This window comes from Haliotis rubra, unplaced genomic scaffold (assembly GCF_003918875.1).
Source record: "Haliotis rubra isolate DU_JTF1 unplaced genomic scaffold, ASM391887v1 Scf888, whole genome shotgun sequence".
Lineage (NCBI taxonomy): Eukaryota > Metazoa > Mollusca > Gastropoda > Lepetellida > Haliotidae > Haliotis > Haliotis rubra.
In genome coordinates, this window is record NW_025767621.1 from 164,100 (window position 1) to 181,470 (window position 17,371).

General features: G+C 37.9%; 1 protein-coding gene across 1 annotated transcript in view; it reads right to left on the bottom strand.

Annotated features, from left to right (window-relative positions):
* LOC124263522 (transmembrane protein KIAA1109-like) overlaps positions 1–13,578 on the bottom strand; it is a 116,837-nt gene extending 103,259 nt beyond the window's left edge. The window contains 4 exon segments of the mRNA XM_046698183.1: positions 1,102–1,147; positions 7,987–8,132; positions 10,901–11,190; positions 13,506–13,578. Coding sequence (XP_046554139.1) covers positions 1,102–1,147; positions 7,987–8,132; positions 10,901–11,105 — 397 coding nt within the window. The 5' untranslated portion in view covers positions 11,106–11,190; positions 13,506–13,578.
* Positions 13,579–17,371: the final 3,793 nt, after the last annotated feature.

Genomic DNA, 17,371 nt, shown 5'->3' on the forward strand with positions numbered 1-17,371 from the left:
TAGCCGTCTCGCAATGCACATAACTCCATAACCAATACAGTAGAACACGGATATAACGAACTCCAAGGGACCAAGAAATTTAGTTCGCTATATCCGTTGTTCGTTATTCACATTTGGCCGCCATCTTGGATTGTAGAGATGAAGACATTCACAGACATTACCTATATCATGTTGATAAATATGAAGTTTATTTTTATAATAAAATTGAAATAATACAACTACAACTTAAATAAATTTATATTTTAATGAAAATGCAAGCTTACATTTATAATGTCCAGATAAACCACGAAAGAAGCAAAAACTGTAGCGATTTTTTTCTCCATTTGTGACATGTCATAACATGCCCGTGCCTTTTTCTTTTCTATTTTCATTTATGTAATCAGGCTTTCCGTTCGTTGACATGACACAACAACGGGAAATACCTCCGTTTTCGAAGCTTCGTATGAATAACATGCGAGGCGAATCGTGTGGTGTCTGGTATCGTTCGACAGCTCTGGAACATCAACAATATCACTGTACCCTTGCCGAGAGTATTTTCACAGTTGTAAAAAGCGATTTTATTGGATAAAGATTGGTTTCTAATGACGCTTTTTTGCCACAGTCTGCTATATCAGACAAGTGTCAAAATCAGACAAGTGACCTAAGGCAGCCAATCATACTACGGCAATGGATACCGTCCTCGTCAACGAAAACTTTCGTTTTTCATAACGTTGTGGCCGATTATTCGGCCTGCTGTGTTGAATGGGTTAAACACGATATGTTTGTTTTGCTAATTAATTAATGACCATCAAACAATGTTGATTCACCGCCAACAAGATTGATGTATACTGTACCGCTAAGTGGCTGAGCTGACACAGGGTGAGTTCGCTAATCACATCGTTAATTGGGTCTTGGGGGTAGTAAATCAGTTCGCTTTAGCCGTTAATTCGCTACTCACGAGTTCGTTATTCACGTATACTTTTAATGATATTATAAAGGACTGTTGACGGGACTTTTAAATTTGTTCGCTATATCCGTTTGTACGCTATACCCGTGTTCGCTATAACCATGTTCTACTGTATATGCTCATGAAACTGCATGAATGATCACTTGATCTTCTACCCTCAGCTCCCTGGGGGTGGATACAGCCAAATCTGCCTGTGAGGTGCTGGAAGGTTAAGAGTGACATTGCCCACTCATTCTACCAGGTACCCAGATGAACAGAGGCATATTAAGCAAACGGAGACTCCACATGTTCTACATGTGCTTCAGGATGGGAGTGAAGCTGCTGAAAATCATCACCCATTCCAGGACACTTTAAATGGATTCTGGGACAGTAATGAGTCATCTTGCTGCAAATGAATTCTTATCATCACAGTAAATAAAAGGCCAATACCATTTAACACACATGCACTTCTATGTTTTAGTGAGTTCGGACTTCCACCATTTTGGACAATATCTCCATAGTTTTGTCATGACATACGTGGAAGGTTTGCGCACCAGGTATGGTGCTTCTGAACCAAGAAACATAATAACCGTGGCGCACCTGGAACTTGAAACCATGATAAACAGTTACTGACATAGCTAAGAAAAGCAACTATGGAACAAGTTCCAAAAAGTCATTGAAGCGCAAATACGATCGTAACTCCCATACCTTAATGAGTGAGTGAGTTTAGTCTTAAGCCGCGTTCAACAATATTCCGGCAACATCATGGCAGGGGACACCAGAACCCTTTAACCATTAGGCTACCTCACTGGCCCTGTCATACCTTAACATGGAGCAATAACAGTCATAGTGGAAACATAGTTTTGTAGAATGGACCCATGGAAAGGTCCCTGAGATGACCAAGCTTCTCTGGTCATGTACTGCTATGTTATGTCAGCAAGTGAACATGAGATGTGCTAAACACCACAATGTTCTTGTCAGAGTTGGTGAGTGAGTGAGTTTAGTTTTACTCCGCACTCAGCAATATTCCAGCTATATGGCAGCGGTCTGTAAATAATCGAGTCTGGACCAGACAATCCAGTGATCAACAGCATGAGCATCGATCTGCGCAATTGGGAACCGATGACACGTGTCAACCAAGTCAGCGAGCCTGACCACCCTATCCCATTAGTCGCCTTTTACGACAAGCATAGTCGCCTTTTATGACAAGAATGGGTTGCTGAAGACCTATTCTACCCCGGATCTTCACGGGTCTGTTCTTGTCAGACCACAAGACCACGGATCAGTGGATGGTGCGAGCATCAGAGCTGAGTTGGCACACTGGTCAGTGCTACTATTCCTTTTGAATCTACTAGCTTGAACTTGCATTATTTTCAGTAGATTTCAGAGTACTCTTGTAAGCTAAACTTCAATGACAGAACTTATTTTCAAAGGATGGAGACTTCAAACTGGTGGTAAAGTAAGTGCAGGAGGTGTGTCTTATCAAACCTCAGGAAATATTTGAGCAATAGCTGTAACAGCTTCATGTGGGAGGAAAGCCAAAAGTGATGTTGGTCTCAGTTACCTCTTTGTTAAAAACATACAAGCATGGGTATGGTGCTGAGTTTATGCTCAGAGTGGCCCTTCCAACAGTGGCCCCTGAGATTTCACGTCTTGTTAACGACCCTTCCCACTGGCCTCTCTTAATCCAATCAGCTTAATTACCAACAGTGTTGGACTAATTACCCAAGCGTGATGCTTTGAATGAGCTCTGAGTACCATGATGAAACACAAACCAAAGAGTGTTTTACGATACATTTACATTATTCCTGTCCATGGCTTTACATATACATAGCAATACATCCTCACAAGTCAATACACATTTTCACGATTAACTTTGGGTTTTGACAACTAATATGTTGTTCCACACTTGTTACTACTGTCTTCTACTCTTTGTTTTGACAACGTTCACCCACGTTCACACCTTCTTAACAGCATCAGCAGCCACCTTCTACTCACAGTAGCAGATTATTACTACTGTCTTCTACTCACAGTAGCAGATTATTACTACTGTCTTCTAAGTTCTACTCACAGTAGCAGATTATTACTACTGTTTTCTACTCACAGTAGCAGATTATTACTACTGTCTTCTACTAACAGTAGCAGATTATTACTACTGTTTTCTACTCACAGTAGCAGATTATTACTACTGTCTTCTACTCACAGTAGCAGATTATTACTACTGTCTTCTACTCACAGTAGCAGATTATTACTGTCTTCTACTCACAGTAGCAGATTATTACTGTCTTCTACTCACAGTAGCAGATTATTACTACTAGAGCTGTGTATCGTGGTCTAAGTGGCGAGACGATATATCCTGATACCAGTTTACTTAGGCGAGCCGATATATCATGAAAGTATTGGCAAGGAACCTGCGAGACGATTATCATCACGATACAATGGTGGCGATACGATACGTATCCCGATACTTTACAATTTCTAATAGCAGAACATATATGACAGATAAAATGACTTTATCTTTAAAATCTTTATTTGTTATACAGCAGATCTTGTGTTACATTCACACACACTTAAAAGCTGTTCATTTAATAGAGTTTCAGCATTTAATGCTTTTAAAGTACAGTCAAACATATTCAGTATACTTTGATCTAACATATATAAGTTTGAAACCCAAGTTTCCTTTGGGAAAGTGTGTTTCTGCAACCGATGCTTTCACAAACAATTGAATGTAATTTATATCAGAATTCAGAATCACTGAAAAAACTCTTAAGTATGCTTTCTAAATTTTATCTTCTCTTTGTTCTCTTTCTTAACAAAGCTAAGACGCCGCTCGTATATGTTAATAAATGGTGTTATTTGTCAAACAACTAAAACATATTTCAATTACTAAAGACAAGTATTCTACAGTTCACAGAGTTTGAAACATGTTCACACTCTTTCACTTATACACCAACTCCTTTGTCCATGTAACAAAGATAACAGACACAAACAAATTCCTAAAAGGTTCAATTTGTTTTTAAAATTCAGAAGAATTTCAAAGAGACTCCCTTCCTATTCCTAATGCAATACTCCTTACAACTTTAACTAGTATTGAAGTTGTATCGGGATATATCGTCTCTTGTGGCGATACATCGATGTATCGTGGACCCTTGCGATATAAATATCCTGATATATTGCCTAAATGTGTTTTGTATTGATGCACTCGTATCGCGTAGTTGACGATGCAAACATCGATACTATCGATGAATCTTTACACCACTAATTACTACTGTCTTCTAATCACAGTAGCAGATTAATACTACTGTTTTCTACTCACAGTAGCAGATTATTACTACTGTCTTCTACTCACAGTAGCAGATTATTACTACTGTTTTCTACTCACAGTAGCAGATTATTACTACTGTCTTCTACTCACACTAGCAGATTATTACTACTGTCTTCTACTCACAGTAGCAGATTATTACTACTGTCTTCTACTCACAGTAGCAGATTATTACTACTGTCTTCTACTCACAGTAGCAGATTAATACTACTGTTTTCTACTCACAGTAGCAGATTATTACTACTGTTTTCTACTCACAGTAGCAGATTATTACTACTGTCTTCTACTCACAGTAGCAGATTATTACTACTGTCTTCTACTCACAGTAGCAGATTATTACTACTGTCTTCTACTCACAGTAGCAGATTAATACTACTGTTTTCTACTCACACTAGCAGATTATTACTACTGTCTTCTACTCACAGTAGCAGATTATTACTACTGTCTTCTACTCACAGTAGCAGATTATTACTACTGTTTTCTACTCACAGTAGCAGATTATTACTACTGTTTTCTACTCACACTAGCAGATTATTACTACTGTCTTCTTCTCACAGTAGCAGATTATTACTACTGTCTTCTACTAACAGTATCAGATTATTACTACTGTCTTCTACTCACAGTAGCAGATTATTACTACTGTCTTCTACTCACAGTAGCAGATTATTACTACTGTCTTCTACTCACAGTAGCAGATTATTACTACTGTCTTCTACTCACAGTAGCAGATTATTACAACTGTTTTCTACTCACAGTAGTAGATTATTACTACTGTCTTCTACTCACAGTAGCAGATTATTACTACTGTCTTCTACTCACAGTAGCAGATTATTACTACTGTCTTCTACTCACAGTAGCAGATTATTACTATTGTCTTCTACTCACAGTAGCAGATTATTACTACTGTCTTCTACTCACAGTAGCAGATTATTACTACTGTCTTCTACTCACAGTAGCAGATTATTACTACTGTCTTCTACTCACAGTAGCAGATTATTACTACTGTCTTCTACTCTCAGTAGCAGCAGATTATTACTACTGTCTTCTACTCACAGTAGCAGATTATTACTACTGTCTTCTACTCACAGTAGCAGATTATTACTACTGTCTTCTACTCACAGTAGCAGATTATTACTACTGTCTTCTACTCACAGTAGCAGATTATTACTACTGTCTTCTACTCACAGTAGCAGATTATTACTACTGTCTTCTACTCACAGTAGCAGATTATTACTACTGTCTTCTACTCACAGTAGCAGATTATTACTACTGTCTTCTACTCACAGTAGCAGATTATTACTACTGTCTTCTACTCACAGTAGCAGATTATTACTACTGTCTTCTACTCACAGTAGCAGATTATTACTACTGTCTTCTACTCACAGTAGCAGATTATTACTACTGTCTTCTACTCACAGTAGCAGATTATTACTACTGTCTTCTACTCACAGTAGCAGATTATTACTACTGTCTTCTACTCACAGTAGCAGATTATTACTACTGTCTTCTACTCACAGTAGCAGATTATTACTACTGTCTTCTACTCACAGTAGCAGATTATTACTACTGTCTTCTACTCACAGTAGCAGATTATTACTACTGTCTTCTACTCACAGTAGCAGATTATTACTACTGTCTTCTACTCACAGTAGCAGATTATTACTACTGTCTTCTACTCACAGTAGCAGATTATTACTACTGTCTTCTACTCACAGTAGCAGATTATTACTACTGTCTTCTACTCACAGTAGCAGATTATTACTACTGTCTTCTACTCACAGTAGCAGATTATTACTACTGTCTTCTACTCACAGTAGCAGATTATTACTACTGTCTTCTACTCACAGTAGCAGATTATTACTACTGTCTTCTACTCACAGTAGCAGATTATTACTACTGTCTTCTACTCACAGTAGCAGATTATTACTACTGTCTTCTACTCACAGTAGCAGATTATTACTACTGTCTTCTACTCACAGTAGCAGATTATTACTACTGTCTTCTACTCACAGTAGCAGATTATTACTACTGTCTTCTACTCACAGTAGCAGATTATTACTACTGTCTTCTACTCACAGTAGCAGATTATTACTACTGTCTTCTACTCACAGTAGCAGATTATTACTACTGTCTTCTACTCACAGTAGCAGATTATTACTACTGTCTTCTACTCACAGTAGCAGATTATTACTACTGTCTTCTACTCACAGTAGCAGATTATTACTACTGTCTTCTACTCACAGTAGCAGATTATTACTACTGTCTTCTACTCACAGTAGCAGATTATTACTACTGTCTTCTACTCACAGTAGTAGATTATTACTACTGTCTTCTACTCACAGTAGCAGATTATTACTACTGTCTTCTACTCACAGTAGCAGATTATTACTACTGTCTTCTACTCACAGTAGCAGATTATTACTACTGTCTTCTACTCACAGTAGTAGATTATTACTACTGTCTTCTACTCACAGTAGCAGATTATTACTACTGTCTTCTACTCACAGTAGCAGATTATTACTACTGTCTTCTACTCACAGTAGCAGATTATTACTACTGTCTTCTACTCACAGTAGCAGATTATTACTACTGTCTTCTACTCACAGTAGTAGATTATTACTACTGTCTCTACTCACAGTAGCAGATTATTACTACTGTCTTCTACTCACAGTAGCAGATTATTACTACTGTCTTCTACTCACAGTAGCAGATTATTACTACTGTCTTCTACTCACAGTAGCAGATTATTACTACTGTCTTCTACTCACAGTAGCAGATTATTACTACTGTCTTCTACTCACAGTAGCAGATTATTACTACTGTCTTCTACTCACAGTAGCAGATTATTACTACTGTCTTCTACTCACAGTAGCAGATTATTACTACTGTCTTCTACTCACAGTAGCAGATTATTACTACTGTCTTCTACTCACAGTAGCAGATTATTACTACTGTCTTCTACTCACAGTAGCAGATTATTACTACTGTCTTCTACTCACAGTAGCAGATTATTACTACTGTCTTCTACTCACAGTAGCAGATTATTACTACTGTCTTCTACTCACAGTAGCAGATTATTACTACTGTCTTCTACTCACAGTAGCAGATTATTACTACTGTCTTCTACTCACAGTAGCAGATTATTACTACTGTTTTCTACTCACAGTAGCAGATTATTACTACTGTCTTCTACTCACAGTAGCAGATTATTACTACTGTCTTCTACTCACAGTAGCAGATTATTACTACTGTCTTCTACTCACAGTAGCAGATTATTACTACTGTCTTCTACTCACAGTAGCAGATTAACTCAGTAGCAACTAATAAGTTGTCCCACACTGGCCCCCTCATTCACACCAATTCTTAACGAGTTGTCCTGGAGTGGACCCTGAATTTGGTTATGTAATAGGCAGGGAGGCCACTCTGGGAATACTCCTTGGTGCTGACAAACCTAGAGTGAGTGAGTGAGTTTAGGTTCAAGCTGCTTTTAGCAATATTCCAGCAATATTACCGTCGGGGACACTGGAAATGGGCTTCACACATTGTACCCATGTGGGGAATCGAACCCAGGTCTTTGGTGTGACAAGTGAACGCTTTAACCATTAAACAAACCCCAACGCCCCTGACAAACCTAGAAACATTATTGGAATGAACCAGCCTTATTCCTAAGAACTCATGTACGGTGTCTTCAGTTAAATGTTGCAGCTTGTTGAAGGTACAGGATCTACATGAGACTGACCTTCAGAGAGAGTTCCTTGTAGATGTATGGCCTCCACCACCTGAAGATGATCCACCCAAACTGAACCCGAAATGAGAAGTCCTCTGTGATGAGATGTACTTCCCGGAACATGATCTTCCCCGAGAGAACCGAGAAGGAGAAGGATCCTGTAACATGCAAGGAACACTTTCTGTATTCGACATATTGATCTCCCCAGTCCAATTCATGTTCCCAAAGGAAAATATAGTTGACTTTTAGGGCTGGATATCGACACTGATTATAGAGACCGATAATCATTAACTAAATATCGATCGATTATCGATAAATATTGGAGAAGAAACTCTGAGCCAAAATGCCAAAATAATTTCAAATTGAAAGAAATGACCATATTTTACATCACAGGTGAGTGATGACATGTATATGTGAGTGGTTCTCCAAATTTGTGGATTTTTTTGTTATATGTTTGTACCGACAAACTTAAGTCAAAATAAAAATAATAATTATGGTAACTAATTTATCTCAGTTTATTCAACACTTTACAATAACAAAATTGGGAAGAATAATGACAATTATTATGGATATACAACTTCTGTTTTCCTGTGGAGGCGACATTAGAACCTATGTCGAAACGTCGCCTCCACAGAATAAAACAAGTTGTATATCCATAATAATTGTCATTATTCTTCATCAACTCAACTTCTAAAATGCTCATCAAAGAAAACAAAATTGGGGAAAAAATATTTTTATATTCATTTTGAACCCCTCAAACCACCCAATTTTACTCAATTTTCATGTGTCACAACTCCAGTGGCCGATGTGCAATTCAATTCTTTTGGTCTTTTTCATCTTTTCCAGAGGAAATTATTCAAAATATCATAATTAATGATGTTACAGCTACATGCTTGGCATGGTTTGGCCTTTTTTTGTATGGAAAAACATTTTGTGAAGCCAAACAATGCCAAGTACCTTAGACAGCAGGGGGAAATCATTTGAAACCATGTGCACAGTAAACTTTGGGGACCAGTTATTGTTTTAAAACTGATATTGTTAGTGGCTGTCACTACCGTTATGGTCACTGCCGTTATCATGGGTTTTGTTACGATAAGGACAGATTTTGTGACGGCAGTGACATTTTTCTAGTTTAATGTAGTTTGTATCTAAATTTTCAATTCAAAGATTTCAAATGTTTTGGAATCTTATTTAACATAAAAAAATTGTATCAAATGAATAAAATCAATAAGCATATAAGAATGATTTTGTTGTTACAGTAAGGACAGGGTAGTGTAACGGCTGTGACAAAGAAGAAAATGGCTGTGATAGGGCCGTTACAGTAGTGACATTACATAACATCACATGTCACTGCTGTTACATGCAGTCTTTACCTGTTTTATACATGACAGGGACATCCATAAGTAAATCTTTTGCCTATTACAAATTATTCAAACATTCTTAAATATCTGACTGACAAATTTCATCAAATATCTTTTAAAGTAAACATATAAAACTGGCTATTATTAAAAATGTCACTACCGTTATTGTGTCACTACCGTAACGATTAATTCCAATGTCCATGCCATAACAATATGATTTTCCTTATTTAATCAAAATTGATTTATCTGTTTATGTCTGGAATTTGTAGTGCAACTATGTTTGGTAGTAGAGCTTCAAGTAAGCATAATATAAATCATATTCTCATTTTGAATATTTCGCTACATATTACTTAACATTTGCAAATCAGAAATGAAAGAATTTTTGTGACTTGTTGGCCCCTTTTGAGCAATAGATATAAAATTTCAAAACTCATTAGCCATGTTATATTGTAAAACTAGATAGTTTAATATATATGTACATCAAATAAATATCATCTTTGGATTTTTTCTTTTCAAAATGACGTTACAAATTTTCGTAATGGTAGTGACGCAATTTCATGAAATTTCTAATAAAAGGGGTAAAATATGAAAAATGAAACATTGTTAAGCTTGCCTAATTTATGTTTTGTATATTCAGAATACTATGAACGTAATCAACCACATTTCAAAGTAAAACAAGAAAACAAAATTTACAATTTTTGCCTACATGAAATATGCACGCATTTTGAGAATGACTCATGTATAGATAACTGATAAAACAGTATTCTGAACATAATTTAGAAGCAGACCATGTTCGACTGGTTTGTGAAATTTTAATGAATATCAAGGGCGAGTAATTTGAGATTGCATGAACCAAGAGAGTGAGTGAGTGAGTTTAGTTTTATGTCGCTTATGTCCAGCAATATCACAACAGGGGACATTGTGCCCATGTGGGGAATAGAACCTGGATCTTTGGCGTGACAAGCTAATGCCTTAACCACTAGGCTACCCCACCACCCCCACGAACCAGGAAAATGGATCCAGGGTCTAATGTTGGTTTACTGAAATAAAATACTTAGAGATAACATGACAGGGCTCGATTTAAGAGATGTTAACCTACTTGCACCAGGTGCAACCGAAGATAAAAATCTAGTTGCACCAGCCAAATTCCAGTTGCACTGCTTTTATTGCAAGATTTAATGTAAGAAATATGCTTAATATATTTAATGTACTGACTGAGTTTAGTTTTACGCCGCTTTTAGCAATATTCCAGCAATATCACGGCGGGGGACACCAGAAATGGGCTTAACACATTGTGCCCATGTGGGGAATCGAACCCGGGTCTTCGGCGTGACGAGCCAACGCTTTAACCACTAGGCTACCCCACCGCCCTATATTTAATGTAAGAAATATGAAATTATTTAGATGTTTTATTCAGTTTTTACCAACTCAAAACTCGAGTTGCACCTGGTGCAAGTTAGACAAATATCTAGGTTGCACTTTGTAATATTGGGTTGCACCCGTGCACGTAACAAAGCACTAAATCGAGCCCTGCATGATATACAAAGACATGTAAGGGAACATACCCAGTCTGATGTGTCCATATTTGACGAACTTGTTGATGAGGGCAGTGATGATGAGGCCCAGCACGCGGGAGTGGTAGTAGGAGAGGTACACCGTCCATGCCTGCGCCATCACTATGGCAATGAGGAGATAGTAGACTGTGGACTTGGGAAGCTCATCTTCTATCATCTGGATGATGGAAGAGTTGCTGTTCTTGATGTGATCCATGATGGCTGTCGTGTCTGTCTTCTCAATACACGGACAGAATTAGGTGTCTTCAAATGGGAAGGACTGTTGCATGGTGATCTAACACCTGAGGGAGATGAGAAGCACTGAACATGGTGAAACTGGTAAGTTGTAAACATACTGTTCAAACACCCATTTCATTCTCTTCAACAATAAACAAATTGCAAGAGCATTCATGGCATCTGATTGGTTTAATAAGTAAATATTTCATGTTGATGTCAAAACATCATGAGATAAATCCTGTCTTACTAATTATCATTGATGACTGTTCATGATAAGGGGCCGTTCATAATTTATGGCTGCTGCATGCGTGCGTAAGTGTGTGTCCAGGAATTTTGCACATATAAATATTTAAAAATTTATGCCTGAAAGTTTTGAAAGGGGGATGGGGGTGTCATTAATTTTGTACATGACATGCAGGGGGGTCATCTATCTTGTACATAAATTTTAGGGGGGTCATTCACATTGTACATGTTTCTCCATAAACTTCATCATCAACCCCAAGCCATAATTTATGGATGGTCCCTAATAAACATGTAAATTACTTTATTACCTATGAGGGCGAACATATAGGGGTTAATATTTTTCATGCAATGCCCTAAGGCAAAATATCACTTTGTCATGGTGACGTGACGTTATGAACAAGGCTATGACATCACATTTCTTCTGCGACATTGCCTTCTACATGCGGCGACGGCGGGTAACCAGCCTGTGTTTGAAAGTAGATTTGGGTTTATTTTCCTCAATTTGACGACTTTGGTAATAAACAGAATATTATATTCATGCCCATATCATGCTACGTTTACGACACTTGTGCCTAAATATCGGTAATTCCTGAGCGAGACGTTGTAAACATAAAATGACATGGGCACGGATATTATATCCTCTATGTATGTCATCCGATGTACTAGTAATATATAACAGGGTTGAAATCGAGTAAGTGAGAATGCTTTTAGCAATATTCCAGCAATATCATGTCAAGGAGCACCAGAAATGGGCTTCCCACATGTAACCATGTTGAGAATTAAACCTGGGTTTTTGACATGTCGTGTAAACGCTTTAACTACTAGGCTAACCCACAGTCCCTTATGTCCACAGAAATAGATTTGGGATGATTGTTTTACGCGGCGTTTAGCAATATTCAAGCAACATCACAGTGGGGGATACCAGAAATGAGCTTCACACACTGTACCCATGTGGGGAGGTCTTTGGCGTGACAAGTGAACACCTTTACCACTAGGCTTCCTCACCATCCATGTCAAGATAAAATATCAAAGTATGATACACACTCCTATAACCAACATGGTGATAATCATCACTTTGTGGAACCTGGGCCTGGACTTGCTTATGTTGCCAGTACTTTCCACTGAGCCAGTACCCCGCTTTTACTGATCCAGGGCTACAGATAAGGGGCGTACAGGCGTAATGTACGCCTCAAAATCAATTAAGTACGACATAATATAAGATTTCAAGCGTATCGTGTACGCACATAAATACCTATGTATGTCTAACATTTAATTTCCGTGTAAATGAAAATCTGTTTCGGATAAATACTTGTCAAGTTTCTTTTGCGAAACACGATTTGACACATGAGGAAACCCCGACAGTAGGAATCACTTGCGTTGCCATGCAACGATATGCATCACTATTTTTCGAATGGCTAAAAACTACACTGTTCCTATTTATATCCACTAGACATTTCGTGCATCACACGGTCGCTCAGTTATTTCTCAAGCGTCTTCAAATACAAATACATGGTTGGAAATAGTGATCGATGAATCGTCCAGACAAGCCACATCACCAACTCGCTCACACAAAAACATGTCAGTACTCCTTCAAAATTCTCAGTACACCTCCACTTACAATATGATGTGTAAGTACACTCACACACCCAATAGTTATCTGGAGCCCTGCTAATCTGGGACTAATGTGCTAGTGGTCCAATAAAACCTACTAAGTCCATATCTAGACATTATCGAGATATCGTTGCGGAAAAGGGACAATTCAACTTTAAGTAAAAATTCTAAAACTGATGGTCTTGAAAATCTACACGAAATGATTCCGATTAACATTGGATAACTAACATCGTCGCAGTTGTCTACTTCATATTGTTTCAGTTTTTACAATACAATTTGTTTCATTACAATTAAAACAACTACCAAATATTACAAATCGTGAGATTTGTTTATCAATACGATATTTATTTGATTGTCAATTGATGGAAGAAATCTATCATTCAGCGCGACATCGGATAGGCTCAGAGACAGACCGACAGCAAGGATAAGGCTATACGTCAGTTTCAAATTGGGGAAAAACTGTTCCTTGGAATATTTCAACACTGAAAATTACAAAGCATGGACATTGAACACAAAATACAATTACCTGCATCCAAATGTAAAGGCTTTACCAAGATACGGAAAATAACATAGCTACAGAAAAGCTTGTTTCCGGAAACGTTCCAGTTCTGCACTGTGCCATCACGCCATCTGAGCCTATTGTTCGACTTCTTGAGCCCTCAGTCAAACTCTTATGATGTTTATTTTCAAATATACTTATCTTTTGTAAGGCATGACATTTACAATATATCAAAAAGAGCAAATTACAAGCATACTTGGTAATCAGGAACCATAAAATAGAGTGCTCTTTTCGAAGATTCTTCGTTTACGAGACGAGTCGTAACACCATGACTCCATACAGCCTTTCCATTTTGCTCAGTGTGGAAAAGGGTTCGCTTCATAAATAACAGTGCGTTTGAGCCATCTGTATCTCGCCGGGTTATATGAGCTAAAATGAACACAACCACACGTACGGTCTCTCAACCAGCGTAAAATACCAAATTCAGACCCAGCGATCACAAAATTAACATTTCGCACGAGTGAAGAAATTTTTTATAAACACTTACATTAGTTATGATATGAAATAAGTGCATTCTGAACGCCGAATTCTGAGGCAGCTTTATGTAATCTTGAGCTGGGAGTGAGTTTAGTTTTACGCCGCCCTCAGCAATATTCCAGCTATAGTGCTGTAAATAATCGAGGCTGGACCAGAGTGAGTGAGTGAGTGAGTTTAGTTTTACGCCGCACTCAGCAATATTCCAGCTATATGGCGGTGGTCTGTAAATAATCGAGCCTTGACCAGACAATCCAGTGATCAACAGCATGAGCATCGATCTGCGCAATTGGGAACCGATGACATGTGTCAACCAAGTCAGCGAGCCTGACCACCCGATCCCGTTAGTCGCCTCTTACGACAAGCATGGGTTACTGAAGATCAATATTCTAACCCGGACATTCACGGGACCAAGAGCTGGGACGTTATCGGGAATAGTACTGAGAAGAATTTTTTTTTGTAGACAACTTTATTATACTTTAACAACGACGTTTTAAAATTGGTATTGATCCTTAATTGCTTAGGGACTGTACCGAAACCTGGCGAGATCTATTAAACTATGGTCAGAAAGTTGTTATCTATTAACCATTAATTGTCTTCCTTCATCCGTCAACTAGCTATGAAACAATTCAAGAAATAGTACTGAAAATCATATTAATGCTGCTTTTAATGATTTAATCAGTATGACATGACAATTTGACTGGTGACGAGTGAGTGAGTATGGATTTACGCCACTTTCATGGCGGCAGGGGACACCAGAAACTGGCTCCACATATCGGGGAAATCAATCGGCCCCGTGGGATACCTGGCATTGCAGTACGAGAATGTTGTGAACCGTTGTGCGGGATATACAGAGTGATGTTTCAGATGTCTATCGACGCCCATCATATGCCAACAATTTGGAAAACATCGCATATAATCCCCGTTCCAATAAGGTCAAAACCTTCAATAATTAATGACTACCGCTCTTACTCCAATAATTATGAAATGGTTTGAGCGAATTATCTTGAACTTAATTAAGCAAAATACTGGACATCTGATGGATCCTTTACAATTTACTTACAGGGCCGGGCGCGGGGTAGAAGATGCACTCATTTCGTTGTTGCATAAGATATATACTCATCTAGAGAATTCAAAATCTTATGTAAGAATCCTCTTTGCGGACTTCTCCTCTACTTTCAACACAATCCAGCCACATTTGATGATAAGGAAATTATTCAACATGGAAGTAAATAGTAACATCATCAAGTGGGTAGAGGCCTTCTTAATGCGACCTCCGTGTGTTTGGGTCAATTCAACTCTTCCTTACGTAAATCTTGTGAGTACTGGTGCTCCTCAAGGCTGTGTCCTGTCCCCTGTGCTCTTCACACTCTATACAGATGACTGTATATCTCACTTATCCACCTTTTGAATTTCAAATTTGCTGATGATGCCGCTTTGGTTGGGTTTTTCGTCAGTCGGAGTTACAGTACAGGAAAAATATTTACTTCATGGTGCAAAGACAACTTCCTCTCCCTGAACATAAACAAAACAAAGGAAATTGGATCCTGTTTGTATTGATGGACAGGAAGTAGAAACAGTAGAAGAGTATAAATATCTGGGTAGTATCATTGATAATAAACTTTCATGGAAATCAAATTCACATCGTGTACACAGGAAAGCACAACAGAGACTTTTCTTTCTGCGAAAATTGCGATCGTTTAATGTAGACACTACTATCTTCAAATTATTCAACCAATTATTTCACGCATGGTATGGCAATCTTCCTCTTATACAGAAAAACAAACTTGACAAAATTGTAAACATATCCAGCAAAATTTGTGCCTTCAATTTCGAACCTCTATCATTTCAGTATGCGTCAAAAGTTAAAAAGAAAGCTCTGGCCAATCAATCGGATCCATCGCACTTTTTAAATGAATGTTATGAATTTCTGCCTTCTGACCGCCGTTTCAAAATCATGTGTTACAAAACTAATAAAACTTCATGATCATTTTGTCCCATACAGCATCAAACTTCTAAATCTTCCTCCAAAACTGTAATAGTGCAATCAATGATGTAGCACGAGTTATTATTATTGGTTGTTACATGCTTTATATTGGCTCTTTGAATGCAAGACAAATTTCCCTTGCGGGACAATAAAGTTCATCTTATCTTATACCCTTGTGGGGAACCGAACTGAGGTCTTTCGGCTTGACAAGCGAACGCTTTAACCACTAGGCTACCCCACCGCCCCTTGCCCGCAAATTAATACATAAGATGTATGTATCTGTTTCATTGTTTCGATGCATTTCTTTGTGGAAACAAAAAATCGATTTTGTTTTTGCAAGGAGTACAACGATATTAGGCGGCCTTTACAACATACGGTAATTTTGTGTAAATCACTATTCACAGTATTCTACATGTCCTATGTTATCAGATGAAATATTCAGGGATGTAAAGATGTACAAAGGAAAAAAAACACACTTGTGTTTTTGATTATTTATAACAAATAGGTAAATAAACAACCAAAAAGACAATGTATTCTTTCTAATACTTTTGTTGCATACATATTTTAGAAATTTAAATTTTCGATTTGAACTCCCGAGAACTGACGTACATTAATCAAACAATATTCTTATATTCGGAAGTATATATATAAAATACATATAAAATATGAAATACAAACGAAACTGCGAAAGTGTTAACCTTTAAAATACATTAGTGTATTGTATGAACAATTTTAGTTTTCAACACTGCAAACAAATAATACAGACATCAAACCTAGACTAATGGGAGAAAATGCATGTATATATTTGTATAAGGGGTAAACATCCTGCGGTAGATGTTTGGTCGCGTTGTTAATGCGACCGAACCGCACTAAGCTGTGTCCAATTAAAAGAAGACACACATTTAATTGTTTCTCTGAAGATGGCGGGTCATGTAAGCTTTGCCAAGACTTGTCCGTATTTGGAAATTTTACGCGCGCTTTAAGATATATACGCATCTAGTCAGAAAGCGACCATAAAATCTCTAAATTATCGTCTCCGTGGGTGAGTGAGTTACGTCACACTCAGCAATATTCTAGCTATATGGCGGCGGTCTGTAAATAATCGAGTCTGGACCAGACAAGCCAGTGATCAACAGCATCGATCTGCGCAATTGGGAACCGATGATATGTGTCAACCAAGTCAGCGAGCCTGACCACCCGATCCCGTTAGTCGCCTCTTACGACAAGCATGGGTTACTGAAGGCCAATATTCTAACCCGGACCTTCATGGGTGATTATCGTTTCCGTATGTTAGTTCGTGCGCACCTTCTGCCGTTGTATATCACCACGCTTAACACTATTCCAGCTGTATGACAGAGACCTATATATAATC